The following is a 19,209-nucleotide window of genomic DNA, read 5'->3' as shown; positions in this document are numbered from 1 at the left end:
GCAATCGTCATAATGATAATACGGTTTAAAAGCATATTTGTCATATATTCTGTGCTGGCAGGTCCCAGATGGTGACGGGCAATTGTTTAGAGGTCCATCTGCGGGGGGGCGTGCGGTGCTGGTTCACTTGTGTAAACAGGGGTCATCATGCATCGAAATTCAATTTTCCGGCTGATTGAATAAAAAATCTTTTCCGCGCGCACGTGAGGCGTTGGCGTGTACCTGTGCGTGCAGCGTTTGCGTGCACGGCTGTCATAAATACATATGACTCGCTGAGTGAACCCGTGCCGTTTGTTTCTGAATTTATTCACGTTTCTATACGTTGGAGCGTTTGAAGGCTGATCAAAATGGATTTTAAAGAGCAGAAGCAACAACCGATTAACCAATATCCTTAATTGGATATCCTTAATCTATGTGTACTTAGATAGTTTGACCGTGTTCAACACGAGAAGATGGAGTGAAGTCTCTGGTCTCCAACTCCATTATTATTTCCCAGTGCTGCACCGACCAGCGCTCCCAGTTTACAGTCATGGCCGTGTTAAAAACGGACTCCGTCCACATTATGTGCGATTCAAAAGAGGCCGCGTGGTTGAAAAGACGGGTTAGATCCATCCATCAAAATGACTGATAAATGAGAAAGAGGGCCCTTAAACCATATGGCCCCTCTGAAAGGCTCTTCCGTCCGCCATTGTGTTCGGAGACCCGCCGGCCAGTTCGGAGGGGACACACGTTTTTCTCCGTATTGCACACTGCTGGAGAGCAAGCCCCTGGGGCTAACACACACACACACACACACACACACACACACACACACACACACACACACACACGCACACACACGCACACACACACACGAATGTCCACCCCGGAGTTGCCCCATAATTGTTCAATTTAACGCCTGAGTTCATCTAAATGTGCTGAAAATGTTTTTATTATTTCGAATTTTATTATTGCAGTGTTAAATTACATGATTAAACTTTCTGCGTTTGTTTATAGAGCTCCAAAAGGCACTTAAAGTGTTAAAACTGATTTACAAATATATTAAATAATCAACTATCAGAAGCGTGGAGCCTTTTCTGCCTGATTATCCTTCAGAAGTGCTGTCATATCAAAAACTCGGGAAAGCAACGGGGGGTGTCAGAGGTTCGCGATTGAAGCCAACCGGCCTGAGATCGCGCACCTGCATCTCCCAGGTTCTCTGTCACGGCTCATGTTTGGTCCGCGTCTCTTCCTGTGCGCGCTTAAACCAAGAAATCCTCCAGAAATCCTGCAGAGATTCTTCCTGAACGCATCGCGCTATCGTGCATGTTGCCCTGGAGACCCCCCATCCACCTCAGTCATCCACGTCAATCTCTTCATCTTCGTCTTCCAAGCAGCACTGAATGTCCAGTCGAGCCGTGTGCCACGAAGACTGAGTGGACGGAGGCGACAACTGGGGCCTTTGGGAGGCGACATCCACCGTGGTGTGACGGGGGGCCACGGAGGACGCCTGTTCAGGGTCTGTGTAGCCTGGTATTGAAACGGTCCCCCCACCCATAACCCCAGCTGCGCATTTCTCCAGCTCGGCGAGCTTGGTGAGCTTCTCAAAAGCAACATTGCCCGCAGCCTTCGCGGACTCCACGTCCGCCTTCATCTCCTCCAGGTCCCGCTTGAGTTTGGCCCGTCGGTTCTGGAACCAGGTGATGACCTGCGCGTTGGTCAGACCGAGCTGCTGGGCGATCTGGTCCCGGTCCGCCGGACTCAGGTACTTTTGGTACAAGAAGCGCTTCTCCAGCTCGTAGATCTGGTGGTTGGTGAACGCTGTGCGCGACTTCCGACGTTTCTTAGGTGTGTTCCTCTGGCCGAAGAGAGTCATCCCATCTCGGCCTGACAGGAAGGAAGAATTAGATGTCAAATGAAATCATCAGCCAGTAAATAATGCGTGAAACACGAGCAAACAGCCAGCAAACAGTTTCATTAAAATCCTCCCAAAAGAGAACAATAGTGTCGAGAAACTGCCTCGAATCTCTTAGTTTCCATTTTCAAAAATAAATGGTATTAACAGTGATATTAAATAATAACGCTAATATATTAAACAATAATTTACACGACCACAATAATACGTTGAATCGAATATCATTTTACAAGGTACGATTATTCACGACAAAATATCTTCGACAATAAATAAAAATGCCAAAATATACTTTAGATTTTTTTTCAACGTCGGTATAAAAATTTGAAGTATTGTTAATAAACTATTTATTAAAACTATCTTAAACAAGTAAATTGTCCACTGTCTTTTCAAGAGTACTTTATTGATCCCTTTAGGGGGTGTCCACCAGAGAAATTAGCAAATTCGGTTTGAATTTAACGCAACAATGTTGCGATCGGGTCCTTTGTCTATTTACAGGGAATAAGTGGAGAGAAGTGGATCTTTTACCTTCAGCCGCCTGCAGGACGCTCACCTCCAGGCCTTTAAAGGTCTTGCTGGCCAGCTCCTCCAGCGCGCACAGCGGGGAACTTTGGCTGAGCAGCGGCCGCCCTGACAGGCTGTAGCCCGCCGACGGCAGCTTCTCTGCTCGGGAGCCGTGCTGTGCTGTTCCGTGCAGGGAGAAGCTTCGTCGACCGGACGGCTTGTTAAGGATGTCTTCGATGCTGAAAGGCGTCAACGGCTTGTTGGAGTTCGCCGGCGGAGGAAGCTGATCCAGCGGACTGCGCCTTCTCTCCTCCTGTTCCACCGGGCACGTCGCGTCCTCCCTAGAGGTCATGTCGGGTCACGCCTGATTCTTTTTTTTTTATTCCTCCACAAATGACTCGCACGGGAAACTCAAAGATGCGCAGAGATGGTGATAACAGCCCGCAGCTTGGATCACAGGTGTCTCTTTAGAGCCGCATGCTGGACACCCGGGGGGGGGGGGGGGGGGGGTGGGGACAGCGGGAGACACTTCAGAAGACCCACGGACCCTTTTCTAGAGTGACACACGAAGAGAAGCGACGCGAGTCCATCAGTGATGCAGCCGAGCAGCAGCGATTGACCGCCAGGATCATCTCACTGCCGACTGGAAGGCAAACTATCTCTCTGCTCCTTTCTCTCTCTCTCTGCCTCTCTCTCTGCCCCCCCCCCCCCCCCCCCCCCCCCTCTTCTGATAGTACAGTGGACCATCCCATTTAACTTTTCTTACCAAAATTAGACAATCAGGAAAAGGTGCCACTTCCCTTTAGCCTAATGTTCTACTGTTTTCCACCACTATGCTGTTTGTCCGGCTAGCTTGCGTCCATCTTCAGCCTGTTCTTGGCTGGATGTAAACGAGCTCATATGCATATGGCTTGGGTTCAGCTTTACTGCCATTCGCCGACTCGACAATTTTCCACCCGAAAGCTTTGAATGAAGTCGTTGCAAGAGCAAGGTGTGGTGGTCTAATAAGCTGAAGCAGCGTGCAAACACAAACTTCAGGGCCTCCGCCAGCACTCCGTGTGCTTCAGGCATTTGCTACTATCACAGCAGTGCTGATACCATTACTAATTCATTTTGGGCTAACCGCAGCATGTCGAAAAGAGAAGTAGATGGAGTTTGCATGACCTCTAAGGTGAAATGCACAACAGTGGTGATGTTACAGTGCTGCTTAAAACAAGAAAAGAAGATCCTAATATCTGTTTGGGTCACAGTTGTTACCCAAACGGTGAACTGATTGTAATAGTTAAGAGTTTCGTCTTTGTTTGTTGAGCGCAGCAGAAGCTGGGCAAGTGATTAACGGAGTTTTTGGAGAGCAACTGGAGTCAAATCCTTTTGCAGTTCTGGAAAAGTCCTCCGACAGTTTTATTTCATAATTTACGTCTGCATTGGTCATGCTGTGACATTTGATTTTACGCTGTTTCTTGGATCTTTTCAGAGGCTTCCTGCCCCCTCTCATTCCTCCATCAGAGAGCTTTAAAAGCTGATCTGATGGATGTGATGTCTTCATCTCCCAGCTCTCAAGTGTGGATTTCTCCGTGTAGGTTTTGAATTTCAGCTTTGGGAAGTGTGTGTCGTGCCGACGCAGGAACACTCTCCACTGTTGTGAGCCTGTCTTAATGGAAAATGGCACAGATGAGTGGAGAGGAAGGAAGAACGTCTCACACCATGGAAAATCCTCTTTTTAGTGATACTAAAAAAAAGAATTATAATAACAATAATAATGATAACGATAATAATAATAACAACAGTAATAATAAACATCATAATAATCATAGGAACTTGACTTTTGTTGAAACATTCAGAACTTTTCCAATTTTAGTTTTTAATGTTATGCTGCAAACACTTTTGGAGAAGAATAATTCATATCAGACATTATTACCTCAATCATTGCTCAGTTTATGATCCCCAAATATTTTGGTAATGTTTATTATTTTGTTCTCCGTTGGTCTTACATTAACCAAGAAACAAGTTGTGTTGTAAAAGAATCCATGTGTGCAGGTGCAAGCTTTTATATTTAACATGCAACTATAGCATAGAAACAATTTGAAACATATATATATATATCAAATGTTTTACTATTCTATATACAGTATAATTCTATATTTTTCACTGGGATAAAATAAACTCTTATACTTTTTATCTCAGTTTTTAGAAATACAATTTAAAAAGCTGTGAAAAACATTTGAAGATGTTTAAATAAATGAAAAAATGGCATATTTGTTCCCTTATTTTTCTGTTTTCTATTTAGTCGGTTATTGGGAGGAGCAGGTGTCTCGTATGTTCTTAAGTGCACTTTAATTACTGCTGTCAAACTCCTGTAATTATGACATCAGAAGTTTTGTCTGCGCGATGGAAAAGACTTTATATTGTATTAACATATTCGAATGATACCGTTGACTACCACAAGAACACACACAAGATTTTTACCTCCTAACTGCTGTTGTCTTTTCCCATAAAAATCATTATGGTCTGCCTCCCTCTGGCAGCGTAATAGATTTTCTCAGCTAGTTTTTGTAAATGGGCACTGTTGCAATACAGAAGCAATCGTATTAATAATAATCTGCATCAAGAGGATTTTAAAGCTCCTCTGCCTGCCAGACCGCTGTTGTTGACCGTGACTGAAGTGATTTATTCATTACTGATGACTGATGACAGTAGCCTGACATGTTCATTAATAGTGAGCATGGTCAGCCACCCTAGCCTTTGCCCTCTCTCTCCTCAGCAGCAGACTGGAACAAATCAGCAAGTGGGAGAGAGAAACTTGTTAGGCTACTCCAGTTTCAGGCTCTTCTTTATTTTTGCGTCCTTGCATGTACGGTCAACGAGCCTCAATGGTTCTTTATGTGGTGTAGAACAACCCATAAAACAAGAAAGAGAGAGCGAAAGAAAGAAAGAAAGAAAGAAAGAAAGAAAGAAAGAAAGAAAGAAAGAAAGAAAGAAAGAAAGAAAGAAAGAGAGAGAGAGAGAGAGGGAGGGAGGGAGTGTCATGACTGTGAAAAAGTAATAATGACAAAACATTTTTTCTCCAGTCGAGCTAACAGGAAATCAATGTTTCATTAAAGGCATCATGTTTAGCAGCTTTGGACAAAACAGAGCCTCGACAATCAGTCTCACCTGATGTTAAACGTGTGTGCGCGTGCGTGTGTGTGTGTGTGAGTGTGCGTGTGTGTGCGTGTGTGTGTGCGTTGACTTCTCCATTAGTGCAGGCTCACTGTCAATGAGAGGTTCCAGCTGGGTGGAGAGTGTCCTTTTACTCAATTACAACATCATGTGACAGCGCATCGAGTCCTTGTGGAATTTGAGGGCTTCATTCTAATATTTCTCACAGAATCACTTTTTTTTAAAAAATCCAGGATTGTAACTTTACATTTACCGTACATTAAATATTAGACTTGTAATGCCACAGTGAAATATTAAACATTGATTAAAAATACAACCTGATTTATATTTGCTTTTTCCTGATTAAAAGCAGTATTCAAAGCCAAAACTTAAAAAGCCAAAAATTAAATAAGCCCCACCCCATTGGTGCGTGTTTGCTTGTATAGTATAGGTCACTGGAATCTTTGGGTACAAAATGGATACATAAATGAATCAAAATAGTTGTAAAGTTAGACTAAAATTCTTCCAAGTATTCTGTCCTCACAACCAATCTGACAAACAGAGTCTCACAGATCTACTTGTCTGTGTGACAATCTAATTTTGATGTGCTTGGTGGTTAAATTCTGGAGCCCCACAAATGTGTCAGAGCAAAGTACCGAAGCCCGAACTGCTCCCGATGCTAAACGTTTACAATTACAAAGATTCCAAAGGATTTTCCCCTGCACGACTGTTTGTTTCTGGTTCCAGCAGCAGAACGATCATGTAACCTGGCTGACGGGGGCTTGCCTTATCTCATGACGTGCACACTTTAATCGAGCTCTGCTTAAAATTAGACTGGTGTCCCCTTGGTATTCGTTCCTTGTCCCAATTTACGTACGGAGAAAATCGAACACGTCCTCCTCCTCAACACTAGGGGGCAATACTTGTCTTCTCAGTAGGTTGCTACAGTGCTCTTTCAGGTTGACCTACATGGTCGACCAGTATGCTGACCTTTGCTGGCTCTTTTATTGCCAGAGTCAGATCAGAAAAGACAGAACTCATGACACAATAATTTAAAACACGCACAATGCAGCAAGATTTCAATGAAAAAATACACACACAACGTACGTACGCACGCGTACCAAAACTACAACACACCAAAACATCAATAAGCAAAAATCAACAAGTTTATCGTATGCTGCTGACAACCATTTATGTCTTTCTCATGAACACAGCAATGAAAGCTGGGTTCTTCAGCGCTGGTGTGGCTAACTAGCCAGTGTTGGGATGTGGAGGACAGCTTTGATTTGTTTCCCTGTCCTGTTTTTTGTGCTCATTTCCCTCATCTGTGCGGGCTGGGTGTGGCAGGCAGATTTCTCCGACCCCTCCTCCGGAGTTCCTCGCCTGCTGCTCGTCAGCTCATCAGGAGCAGCTGTGTTTAACTCATGTACTGGCTCCTGTGCTGGTTCTTACTGATTGAAGCTGGTTGTTTGGCTTTCTGATTGCTTTTTGTCTTTGGTTCCAGCCTCACCTGCCACGCTCATCTCCTGGATCCAGACTGCTCAATGTATACAGGGAACAACACGTTGCATATTTGTTCAAAGTGAGCTCACCATGAATTGAATAAGTACCGAAAAAATGCCAAAACTCACACATCGCTCCCACCCTCTGTATAGTTTTCAGAACCTTTGTGGCCAAGTCCAAGCAACTGTCCCCTCCTCTGCTCACCGGGTCCTCTGAGTGGCCATCAGAGGGGAACTTCCAGGTCATCCTCATTTCCGTTCCCACTGTGTAGCTCCATCTCTGGTTTGCCACACAGCTCAAAGTCGTCTCCACCTGGTTGTCGGAGCAGAGTACCGCCTTGCTTGTACCCGTTAATCATATCGTGTTGAGTTTGTACTAGTGCAAAAGTGGCAAACAAGTGGCCCGAGAGATGGTAATTGTGTGGGTGTCTAGAGCAGCTTTGAGCAAGGATGAGCTCAAGCTCTTTGCCATCACTGATGTCCAGGACAAGCAAGGGACACGCACACTAGGAGATGGATGATAGTTACCCTGACAGTTGCCCTTATGGGCTCTAGATAACAACAACGTAGAGCTTAGACAAATCACCAGAATGAGGTGATATTCAAAAGCGGCACACTTGTGTAAGCGATTGTTGTCTTAGCGAAGGGAAACTTGTGAGGGTATCGTTCCCTACTGAGGGCGCAGGGGAAAGTGGGAACAGAGACTTGCTGCTGACACAGTGTCAAGTGAAGAGGCAGTAGTGCACCTAGACCTACTTGTTCAGCTCCCTGGTGAGCCTAGCGTACTTGCCCAGGTAGATTTGCAGGCATTAACACAAGGTCTTCACTTAACGGGGCTGAACGTTGGGACTGGTGCTTCAGCAGAGACCCCCTATAAATATTCAATACTCTGAGTGATGCGCCTGATTTTGAGTAGGGCTGATTGAACCGGCTGAAGGCACACCCATCCAACACCTGGATGAATCCCTTTTGGGGGACTCCCCAGGCCAAGTGTCTGCTGCTAGCTCAGCAATTAACACTACTCAGATCTAGTATGTTCAGAGGGAAACCAAGTAGCCGAGGTTGCGAAAACGTCCCTTTAGCCCAGAAGCTTGTCTCCATTTATGGTTACAGCCAAGTCATTAGATCCCAGATGTAAAGATCTACATAAGTGTGAAAATCATGTCGGTTTTTGAAAAGGCCTTTTGTTTTATGAGTAAATGTCTAAAGCTTGTTCTAAATTGTTTGTTTATTGCTTTTATCAGCGTGATTGTGCTTCATGTGCAGACTTCCTGTGCTGTTTCACTGAAACAGCTGATTTCATGGGGACCTGGGTACTGATCACCAATGCACATGTGGACCAGGTTTAATGGTGAACGAGGTTTAATGTGCCACTGAACCTAATACCCCCGGTTCGGTTCATACAGAGCTCTACTTTAAAGCAAAGCTATAAAACTGTCCCGCCACACTTTTTATGACTGTTTGCATCCAAAATGACAGATTTTATACCAACCTTTGGAAAGGATTAAAAGTTACACCAAGGAAAACAATCAGATATAGCATGTAGCATTTTTTCTGTTATTTAGCCACTACAAAGATAATGATGAAATAATGCCATTGAATAATTTTTTGGGTTTTTTTTTCTAAAATTCTTTCTGGTCTAAGCTGTTCTATATGTGTTTAGCTTGGTTTCCGTTTTTGGTTAGCAACAGGAACACTTTAATAAAGGACTGTAAAGCAGTTCAGAGGTGTGACTTCATAAAAAAAAAAACACAATTTCATCCATGGATCCCAAATTTATCCCAGGATTTTAGTTCTGGACGTTGAGAGTCAGTAGATTCTCTGGCGAAGCACACATACACAACACACGTGCGCTCATATGAGACTATTTCCTTGCCAAAATATCAGCACAACAACCCACAACAGAAAAGGTGACAGCAGATCTGGGGTGGTGGGGGGGGTGCAAAACAGAACACAAGCAATAAAAGAAGGGCAGGTAAAAAGAGAACAAAGGATGTGAGAAAGGGAAGCAATAACTGAGGGAAAAGAGTAATGGAACCAGCAATGTGGAGAAGGACTAAGTAAGACTGTGGGGTTTTTTTCAGTCGCTGACGTTTGGATTTCATGTGACACCTGGACCAGTGCGCATACCTCACAGATAATGTCACATTACAATTCTCACAGCCATCCGTGCCTTTACTGAGCTCAAGCTGCCACAAGAAGGGAGCGTTTATCCCAACTTGTGTCCTTGGAACAGGTGCAGGATTTTGGCATCAATGGTTCAGCTTTGTACTTAACAGCCAGAAGAGATTTAGGGAAAAAAAGAAAAAATAGTCCGAAGACATGAGAAGGATTCGTGTAGCGGTTCTGCATTAGCATGCAGAGAAACTCCTGTCAGATGAGCTTTCTTAACAGACCGATTATGAAGTGATCACTTTTCAAAACCGTGCCTTGTTGGTAATATTAATAGAAGATAAGACAACCCGCTGGTCTCTTCCCTGCCTGAATGCTACGTAATTGTTGCCAACAGGATCAGTCATCATGAGCACATCGTTTTAAATCGTTGAAACGGCATCAGTTTGAGCTTCTTTCAACACAGAACATAAAGTGTTCACTCGTGTGTTTGTGTCAGAAAGGGTTGAAGCTAAAATGAACCAACTGCTCGATCAACATATTAACCTCGGGCCATTTGGTTCGGGAACATTTGCTTGGCTCATTCCTGTCCAAACATATCTCTTGTCACTCCATTTTATGAGCTGGGATTAAAGTGGCTGGATGAGGATTCCACAGCCTTGCACAGTGGCCGTTCCCTCCGTCCTCTTAACGGCAACATGGGAATGTGAGGAAACCAGGAGAAGGCCACACATGGAGGTCACGCAACTTTTCCTGCCAAGTTATGTAGTTCACACGTCAGTAACACACACGAGGGAGGGGCGCTGTCGGAAAGGAGTCGATCAGCTGATGTCCGAAGTGTCTATTTATTCGCAAATTAGCTTTAAATGGATATTCACTTAGAGAGATCGGAATCAACAGTCGCCCGGGGTCAATTTGCACCTCAAATCCAGACACATAAAGGAAATATGATGATACATTTTCACGTTTAAACACATGTATAATAATGAGCTTCCTCTCAGGAGACTAGATGTCATTCTGAAAATAAACCTTCAGCACATGTTATAATTAAAAATAAATATTAAAAATAACTTACCGTGCCAGCAAGCCCATAAACCATTGTGGAGACAGTTTGTAGGCTCTGAGGATCTATTTTAGTCCTGCATCTGCTCACCTTGGTCGGGGAAATCTGGCCTAGGTGAGGGCAACCAAACCGTTTAAATGTGAGATATCACAGAAATGCACGATTCACCCTGTAAATGTAAATGTGTGCACAATTGTGGAAGAAGTACTCACAATCCAAGCGTGCACGCAAGTGTGCAAGTATTTTAATAGCTAAATGTTATTTAGCTTAAAAGCTAAACAATAATCAGTTATAGGCCAGCTGGCCTGTTAACTCAACTTTTAATAAGTAACTTTCTGTGTTTCTACTGTGACTGATTCACAAGTGGGATCTACAGTGGAAAGATTTATCTCCAGGCCGCTTTTGCTATACACACCCTGCCACCAATTAGTGTTAGCAGCCAATAATTTCAGTGTGTAAAAATGTCTTTCCTGACTCTTCAAATGCTGAAATACCGTGCACAGTTTGCCCATATGACAAAAATGACAGAAAAATGAGAAAATGAGATTGTTGCTATTGGTGGTAAAGATTCATCAGCAGATAAAATATGACCAACCCAAACAGATTTTTTTGGTAGTTTGTTTTTACTGTTAATACACTCTCTTTATTCTAATTGTTCTGTTCTAATCTTTATTCTAAACGTAACATAGAGCCAAATTTTCCACTTCATTTAGCATCTGCTGGAAAGCCAAAATATAACTGTAGATAAATTCAGGCATTAAGAGGTGATGTTGCTCATGAAGATGATGATGATGAGGAGGAGGATGGAGGAGGATGAGACAGTTTAATCTCATATCTGAGCATGTTCACCATCAGCTGCAGTCAGGCCTTCATTTTAGGTCTGACTTTAACCCTGCAGGATAAAAGGGAATCACATACAAAAGGAAGAATGATAGAGACGCGACCAGCCTTCATCGGCAAGAGAACAGCAGACGTGATGAAGAAGGAGGCACCAAAGAGAACAGGAGCATAAATATCTGCTATAAAATGAGGCTGATACAACCAGAAAAGAAGACAATAGTCCCTCTGTACCATGAATAAACATCGTCAAACATCCTCTTATTGAATTTGACAACCGTTAATTGAGAGTTTTGAGCGGATCCCATCAAAGGGGAGTTTTATGTGGGCAAATATTTACTCCAGGATTTTTAGAACTGTTACACATCATTTCAATTAAAACTATTAAAAGAAAAAGACTAAACTAAAATGGAGGACTGGCAAATGAATAATTGTCATCAGGATGAAGTTGAGGAAGGCAATTAAACCAACATGAGAGAGAGAAGGAGGCCAGCGGTGACGGACGAACAGGAAAAGGCTCTGATAGCCTTAAAAGGAAAAGCCCTCATGACCAGCACGCCACGGCGTCGTAGACCACGCCGCATGATGCTTGTCTAGTTGGAGAGAAAACAATCACAATACTCAGTCAAGCCATTAATAACTGTTTGTGCGCTAGTGCGTGTGTGTGATGCACAAACACACATATAATGCCCATTTTTAAGTGCTTCAGGGTGTTAATTTTCAGGAACGGGATGAGTCCTGGGCATCCCGGTGTGATTCATATTAAAAGTCAATTGGCCTTAAAATTTGGCCAGAATCCTGAAGTCTGGAGCAGGGAGAGCCAGCATAGCGCCCAGCTAATGGCGCAGAGGCCCACGGTCGTTCAAACTGATTCTAACCACAGCCAATGGGCCAGAGACAGAGTGTCACAATGGCTGACCATTACACTGATGACATTCAGTCTGCTAACTGGCGCTCCTCCGTATACGCTGCTGGTGGTCAGCTAGCGTGCGCTGGAGTCACGACAAAACAGAGCAAAACAAGAAAAACCTATATGCACTGAAATGTTTGAACCAAAAAATAGGTGTAGACTCTCTCTCTCTCTGTTTTTATATATGTGTGTGTGTGTGTGTGTGTGTGTGTGTGTGTGTGTGTGTGTGTGTGTGTGTGTGTGTGTGTGTGTGTGTGTGTGTATGCTTGTACCATTAGTGAGAGCTATCAGAGTCTCTTTGTCCTTAATTTCCCGCCTGTGTGCCTGCGTGCTGAGGTATGTCAGGACAGGAAGCCATGAAGGCGGGGAGGCCATCACCCTCCTGCTGCTGGTGATTTCGCAACAACTTCAACCATAATTACCGCGCACGCCATTTACGGCAACACCAAAACTGATCACTTGCAACATCTCCGGGACCAACATCACTGCAGCAGGGCACTGAAACTGGATTCATTGATTAGTGTTTAACTCGCAGCTTCACTCATTTAGTTCTAGTCTGACTAACCATGCACTTAATATAAGACAGGCATTAGTGGTCGTTATAGTTTATTGTTGCATTTTGGGCTGAATCATTACTATTATGGATGAAAAGCTTCAATAACGTACTTTTACTTCATTAAAATGTCAAATTGTTGCTCATCAGACCTTCAGGAAATCTCATCAACTTTAGATACATTAAATACATTTAATAAAACACACGAGTCTGAAATTATTCATTTTAGACTTTTTCTTATGACTAAAAACTCTAAATCTTATGGATATTGACTAGTTTATTGCTTGTTACACCCAAAAATGAATATCCATTATTGAAATAATCTACTTTTATGCAAAGATTATGTTGACTACTCAGTTATTAGCAAACATTTAAAATTTCTGTTTTTCTTAAATTCACTTCGATTCAATCCAGTTTCATTTTTCATTTTTCACATATTTGGGAAATTGCTCCATAAATTAGGAAATACTGTTAAAAAGCCATAAAGTGATACAATGTTTTGTAAATCGGATTGTGTAACTATGAAAAAAATAATTATAAATTGTTCATAGTTTGAGGTAAGAAGTCATTAAGAGGCAACAGCTTTAGAGATCCATCCTGTAAAATTCCATATTTTTTAAAATTGGAAACCACTCTTTACCAAATCAAAGGCAACAAAATCTAAAACACAAAGTGAACCCATTAAAGGTCTCCGACGAGGACAGTAAATTAAGTGTTAGATGCAGAAATGACTTAAACATAACGTCATAATATACATTTATTTGTTTCTGCTGCCCAAACACAGAGCTTCTCTCCGCTTTCCTCCTGTCCTCGTTGTCACTGGATCCATGTTGGGGGCAGATGTTTGGGCCCCGGGGCAGTTGCTGTCGCTGCACCAGGCTGGTGCCCTTTGTTCATGCTTCACCCCGTCGCCATGACGGCAACGAGTGGCTGGACGGTGGACATTAGTTTGAATCTCAGCCTGCTGCAGAAGCAAACGCTGCTGTAAACGCAGCAACAAGGGAGCTGCCAAAAGGTTTAATTGGCTTAATCACAGAGTATCTGTGGATTCATCCGGAGCACCAGATTAATGTGACAGATCGCCTTTATCATTGAGCAGCGTCTCCTCATTAATCCCAGTCTGGCCCTGTACACCTCTGACCAACCAGTGCTCCCACAGTGGCGTTTCTCTTTGACCAGTAGGTTTTTCGGGACCCTGCCTGAGCGTCCGATTGCTCTTTCAGATGTTTTAATTCTTGATTATGTCCTGCTATGTCTGTCTCTGGCCTTCACAGTCCTCCCCCCTAACGCCGTCTAGCTCTCCTCACTTTCCCGACATTCCTTTATGGTAAAAGTCTCGTCCGGTGCTTCTAGCCAGCTCTCAGACACTTCTTTGGATTAACTGACCTCCCTGTGCAGGTTCTTTACTGTTATGGCTCCACTCAAAGCTCCACTAACACCTTTAATCCATCCGTGTGCTGGGATCCACGTAGACTCCTCATGCTGATACTACTGCCCTCATCTCCACAGTGGATGGAGGCAAATGATCTGAGGTCCTTCGAAAGGAGACAGTGGGCAGACTGGTAGAAGCCAAACCTGTCGGCCTCCCAGTCTGGACTGGGATCGGTGCTTGGAGTCGGCCTTCAGCTCAGACTAATAAAACAGCAAAGTGGTGTTGGGATAAAAGATGGTGTCGTCCCACAGTTTTACACTGACCTGACGTCTCAACATATCAGATATATGATCTCAGATCTGCTCACTATTCACCTATTTAGCATCTCTATCTCCTATTTGTGCCCAGAATGTTATTTCTGGTCTTTTCCAGAGATTACTTTCCATCGCAGGCAAACAAGGCTCATCCTGAACTAAAGAAAAGAACATTTCTCTATTATTAAACCCAAATCATGTCCCCTCTATCCAGACCACATCATATTTACATAAAGAAAAATCTCCCCCATTCCAGATGATTTTATTACATCCTGGAACATTTTGCAGACACCTCACAGGTTCTATGGTTCTGCCTCCTGGACTGAAATGTTTAATATCCTGTTTTAAGCACAAATATTTGGAAAAAGGAGAAAAGCTTTTTAGTGACAATGATGCTCCATGTGTTTCCTGAATAAAGGTGCACACACACACACACACACACACACACACACACACACACACACACACACACACACACACACACACACACACACACACGCGTTGCCCCAAAGCTGCCAGATTTATGTCCTGGCTCTGCAGTTATTAAAGCCACATCTTATTGGGAAATAACGTTACATTATGAGAAGCGTCTAACAAATGACACAGACGCTCTGGTAATCAGATTACAGCAGCAGTTAACTCCCACTGCTGGAGCTTCAGGCTGCCTCGGCACATACGCACCTTGATGTGAATGTGCAAATACATTTATCAATTAATCCATTACTTCTCCTCCTTCCTCTGCCTCTTGTGCATCTTGCCCACTTCACTGAATAGACACCCAAAAATGTATAGTTTCTGATTTCTGATAAATACACCAGGAAATGTGTTTCAAGGCATGTTGACATCTATTGGACGTTGATGACTGACTTCCTCCAAGCCCGTCATTCAACCACATATTAACTGACACTCATTAATTATGCACAGTATATGAATAAAATGTATATACAATACAATGTGTGTATCATTGTATCCGCAGGAATCCAGAACATTGCCAACATTTAATAAGCTTTTCTTTTTAAACCAGTGCTGGCTGGGTGTGAATATGGTGTAAAAATGGTTATAAGAAAAATAGCGACACAAAATCACAACAAATATCTCATTTTTGTAACGATTGCTCTATTTTTGACTCTGCATTACAGGTTATCTTCCACGAGGTGTCGCAGTTGAACAAAATTAATGGTTTGCGCGGTGATTTCCTCACAAATAAAAAACAGATGTAAATAACCTTGTGGTCGGTTATGAGGCACTAATTGATGTTAAATCCCAAAACTTCTACAATGGTCTTTTCAATCAACACTTGATCAACACCCCTTTTAAATGTACTGATTTTTAAAAAGCTACACATTTTTTTACAGCATTTCTAAATAAGTGCTGAGCATCACAAGTTTCATTTTCAATATAAAGCGGGTTAAGGAGGTTTATTAGATTATAATAATATTATTTACTATATTATATATTTGTTACAATTAGTATTGGAAAGAGTGCTGTTTTGTGTTACATTTCTACTTATTTGGAAATAAATACATTCGATTTGTAAGTTGATGTTCTATAAGGGGAAACTATAGAAACCAGTTTGACGAGTTCAACTGCTGTATTTAATTCACTAAGCAGATTCTCACTATGTCCTCACAAGTGCTGCTTTAACCTGAATTATATTGGAAGTTTTATAAACACACCTTCGCAACATGCATTTTTAATGGTTTCCTTCTGTAATCACATCTCAGCTGCTGCACTGAGGCGACACCTCTACTCTCAGACAGGAGGATTTGGGTCACTTTGCATTTACATTATTCACTGTGACAAGGAAACAAACACGTAACGTGGAGCGAAGTACTAGATCTGAAGACGTGCACGCAGGCACTTCTCCACAGAGTCGGTCTTTTAGCACATTTAAGGCCATTACGTATGGAGCCAACTGTCAGCAGTGGGAAGCGTACACATTTTCTGTGTCATGTTTTACACACACACATATGCAGGAAGACACAAACACATCTTCTAGTATAAGTAATGACAATGTTTCACGATGGCGACACCGTGACAAGTGGTGCGTGTGTCTGTCTGAGTATTATTATGGCTCGTACCAGAATATTGGCAACAAATGAGAGCCATCCGTTTCCTTCCTGGCAGCTGGTCCCTCCTCCTAATGGCTTCCCACTGACCTGCTGGGATTAAATAAAATAAAACAGCATCTACCACAACGTTATCATCACTAAACATAGTAATGTGCCATCCTTTGTAAAAGCACTATCACTACTGTTATTACTGTAGACCTACATCAATAATAAGCACCATACAATGTAGCTACTAATGCTGCAACAGCCGTCATCGCTACATCTTTAACCTCGTCGCTCCAGAGTTCGCCAGGGCTGATGAAGAGTTTTGACCCTCTGCGGTTTGCTGAGTCAAACGGAGCATATAAACTTCTCCAGAAATGAGAATTTTATGTGACTTTTGTACTGCGAGGTCTCCAGCCATTAATGTTCAAATAAAACTGTATTTTAAAGGTGTATAAAGGAAACATTCCTTGGTCCAGGAGACAGACAGCACAGCTTTTCATGGAGCTTGGAGCTTTAATCCAGCAGTAGCTGATCCGCCAAGCGTTTTCAGTTCTGTTCCACATCAACAGAAGCTGGATGAAGATGGACTTCAAACCGTAATAATGTGAAGGACGTTTCGAATGATCGTCCAACCACCCGGCTCTCAGATGATGCTGGTACCCTGAAACCTCTCACACTGAATTATCTTCTTCTCTTGAGGCTGAAACCAGCTTTGACAAGTAGCTCTCAGGTCTGTCCTGCCGAGGGTCTGGAGGTTTTTCTAGAAAAGCCTGGACTTCTGTGATTTCTGCAGGGTCTCAGAGAAAGAGCAAGACTCTGTTTGGGTCATGGGTTTTAGGTTTGTCCTTACTCCAAACACCACATTGGTCGCGCCTTTCTTGTATTTTGAATTGTTACGTCAGTCAGCTGTTGACAGTTGTCACACCTGTGTTCCATTCACCTGCATCAGTCCCAGGATTCAGGTGACGGTTCCTCATGCGCCTGTTCCCAGAGTGGTTTGAGCTCAATGCCAGACTTTCAGTGTAACTTCTGGGACTGTTTTCCAACCCTGCCTGTACCTGACCTGCCTGTCTCGCTTCTCACCGAGTTGTCTGTCTGACCTTCTGTCTGACCTTCTGTCTGCCTGCTCCCCGCCTGGTTTTCCTCTGTCTGATCTCCTGAACTCAGACTTATTGACTTGGTTTTTCACAACAAACTGGGTTACTTGCCAGTGGAGTAAATTCTGCTTGTGTGGGTTTATCTTTTGCTGTGGATCACCTGTTCATCGGTCCTGAAGCTGTTAAATCTCTAATCAACGTCTTTTGTCAATCACGCCTCCATTTTTGTGAGCTACATTTGTTTGTGAGCTACATCATTCATTCTGTGAATCAGTTGAAAGGGAACGATGGTTTTGTCCACCATGACGTGTGTTTAATATTTTCTGGAAGATAGTTTTATCTCTCTGTACAATATATTGTATATATTGCATTGATGAAAACCACAACGTGTTCAATAAAATGTGGATTTGACTGGATGAGGTAGTTATATTGACTTAGATTTAACCAGAGCCATGCTGCTGTAAATTTAGTCCGCTCTGCTGACTCTTGAGGCCCCAGAAGCTCAACACATGAAGGAGGAGAAGGAAGTCTTAGACGTGTCTACAGATATGATCCAACTTCCTGCTTGGAAGCTTTTTCCACCCAAATTTATATGAAGGCTTATATTTCATTCTACTCATGAGTGTATATCAATTTCATCTCATTGGTTTGTGTCTGAATTTTAAATTCTAGTTTATATGATTATTGACAGACAGAAGCAGTTTTTAATAGGAAGGGAACCTGGAAAAAACTCCTGCATCCTTTGGTGGCCTGGAACGACCCTTTGACCCTTTACCAGTCACCTCCCACAGTGAGAGGACAAACCAGGAGCAGGATGGGGAACAAAGGGGCTTAAGCCTGGGTGCACGTGGGCCCGTACGACAGCGATGAAGAACAACAGCCCCAGCAGCCTCTGCCCTGGAGCTCTTTATGGGTCAGATGTTTGAAATATGCCACTTGACCCAGAAGCTTCAATGATACATATTTGGACACTGAAGCCAAGTGGGAGGAATCTGTAAGGAGATCTTTTATCACCTGGTCTGTTCAGAGAGTCTCTGTAGCCTCATCTCCAAAAGTGCTCCAGGCAGGTCAGTCATAAGATTGTCGTCTGGCAACATTGTGATGATATTTGGCACACGGCCACTGGGACGACGCTCTTATCAAGATTGGGGACAAGAGAGAGATTTACAGTAGGATAACGTCCTAGATGACTGTCAAACAGAGGTCAAACTCTTTGTGTCTGAACCTAAAACATATTCTTAGTTTGTTATATGCCGTTTTATTTATTCCACATGTTCCAAATAACATATTATAATAAAATAGTTTATTGTTACTTCAAACATGTTTGGTGAGAAATTATCACGATAATTTCATCTTATTTCATTATTTCTTATTTCATTATTTGCTGTTCTGTTCTGTTTTTATCTTTATCTTTTATCTTTTATCTGTTTTATCTGTTTTTATCTGCATTTCGTTGCCTTGTACTTGTGACATGTGTAATGACAATAATGTTGAATCTAATCTAATCTAATCTAATCTAATCTAATCTTTTTAAGTCTTTTTTTAAGGAATGTTGCTAACAAAGCTAAGGAAAACAGCTTTTCGTGCAGCAACAGTGGGGTTAAAGTTACTGGATTATGAAAAGTGGAATGCTACACACAGTAAGTGATCCGAAATGCTGCTCTGGATTCTTACACCACAGCCTGGTAATAAAGTAAAGTTTTAACCTAAAGTTCATTTTCTATCCAACAGTGTCCTGCACTGCACCATGTTTGGCCACAGAAGTGTTGCTTGTGTGTACAGGACCCACTCTCACCTATTTTTAGTGCTTTCTGACTCTTTCAACTAACTACAGAGCTCCATTTTACTCTCAGGACTTT

The 19,209-nt window shown here is 42.7% G+C and overlaps 1 protein-coding gene across 1 annotated transcript; it reads right to left on the bottom strand.

The window, feature by feature from the left end:
• Window positions 1–915: 915 nt before the first annotated feature.
• lbx1a (ladybird homeobox 1a) lies at window positions 916–5,017 on the bottom strand. Its single transcript, XM_003963628.2, has 3 exons — window positions 4,862–5,017; window positions 2,420–4,046; window positions 916–1,866 (listed from the first exon to the last, which is right to left on the bottom strand). The coding sequence occupies exons 2-3, from the start codon at window positions 2,745–2,747 to the stop codon at window positions 1,334–1,336; spliced, it is 861 nt and encodes a 286-aa protein (XP_003963677.2). The 5' UTR covers window positions 2,748–4,046; window positions 4,862–5,017; the 3' UTR covers window positions 916–1,333.
• Between the last annotated feature and the right edge of the window lie 14,192 nt (window positions 5,018–19,209).

Source organism: Takifugu rubripes, chromosome 4, assembly GCF_901000725.2.
Source record: "Takifugu rubripes chromosome 4, fTakRub1.2, whole genome shotgun sequence".
NCBI classification, from domain to species: Eukaryota; Metazoa; Chordata; class Actinopteri; order Tetraodontiformes; family Tetraodontidae; genus Takifugu; species Takifugu rubripes.
The sequence above is the reverse complement of the archived record's forward strand: the minus strand, read 5'-3'. Positions and strand labels throughout refer to the sequence as shown.

Excerpts from the sequence above, each read along its gene's own strand:
- lbx1a (XM_003963628.2), bottom strand. The coding sequence starts at position 2,747 with ATGACCTCTAGGGAGGACGCGACGTGCCCGGTGGAACAGGAGGAGAGA. Across the intron at positions 1,867-2,419 it reads CGTCCTGCAGGCGGCTGAAG|GCCGAGATGGGATGACTCTC; the intron begins GTAAAAGATCCA and ends CCTTCCTGTCAG.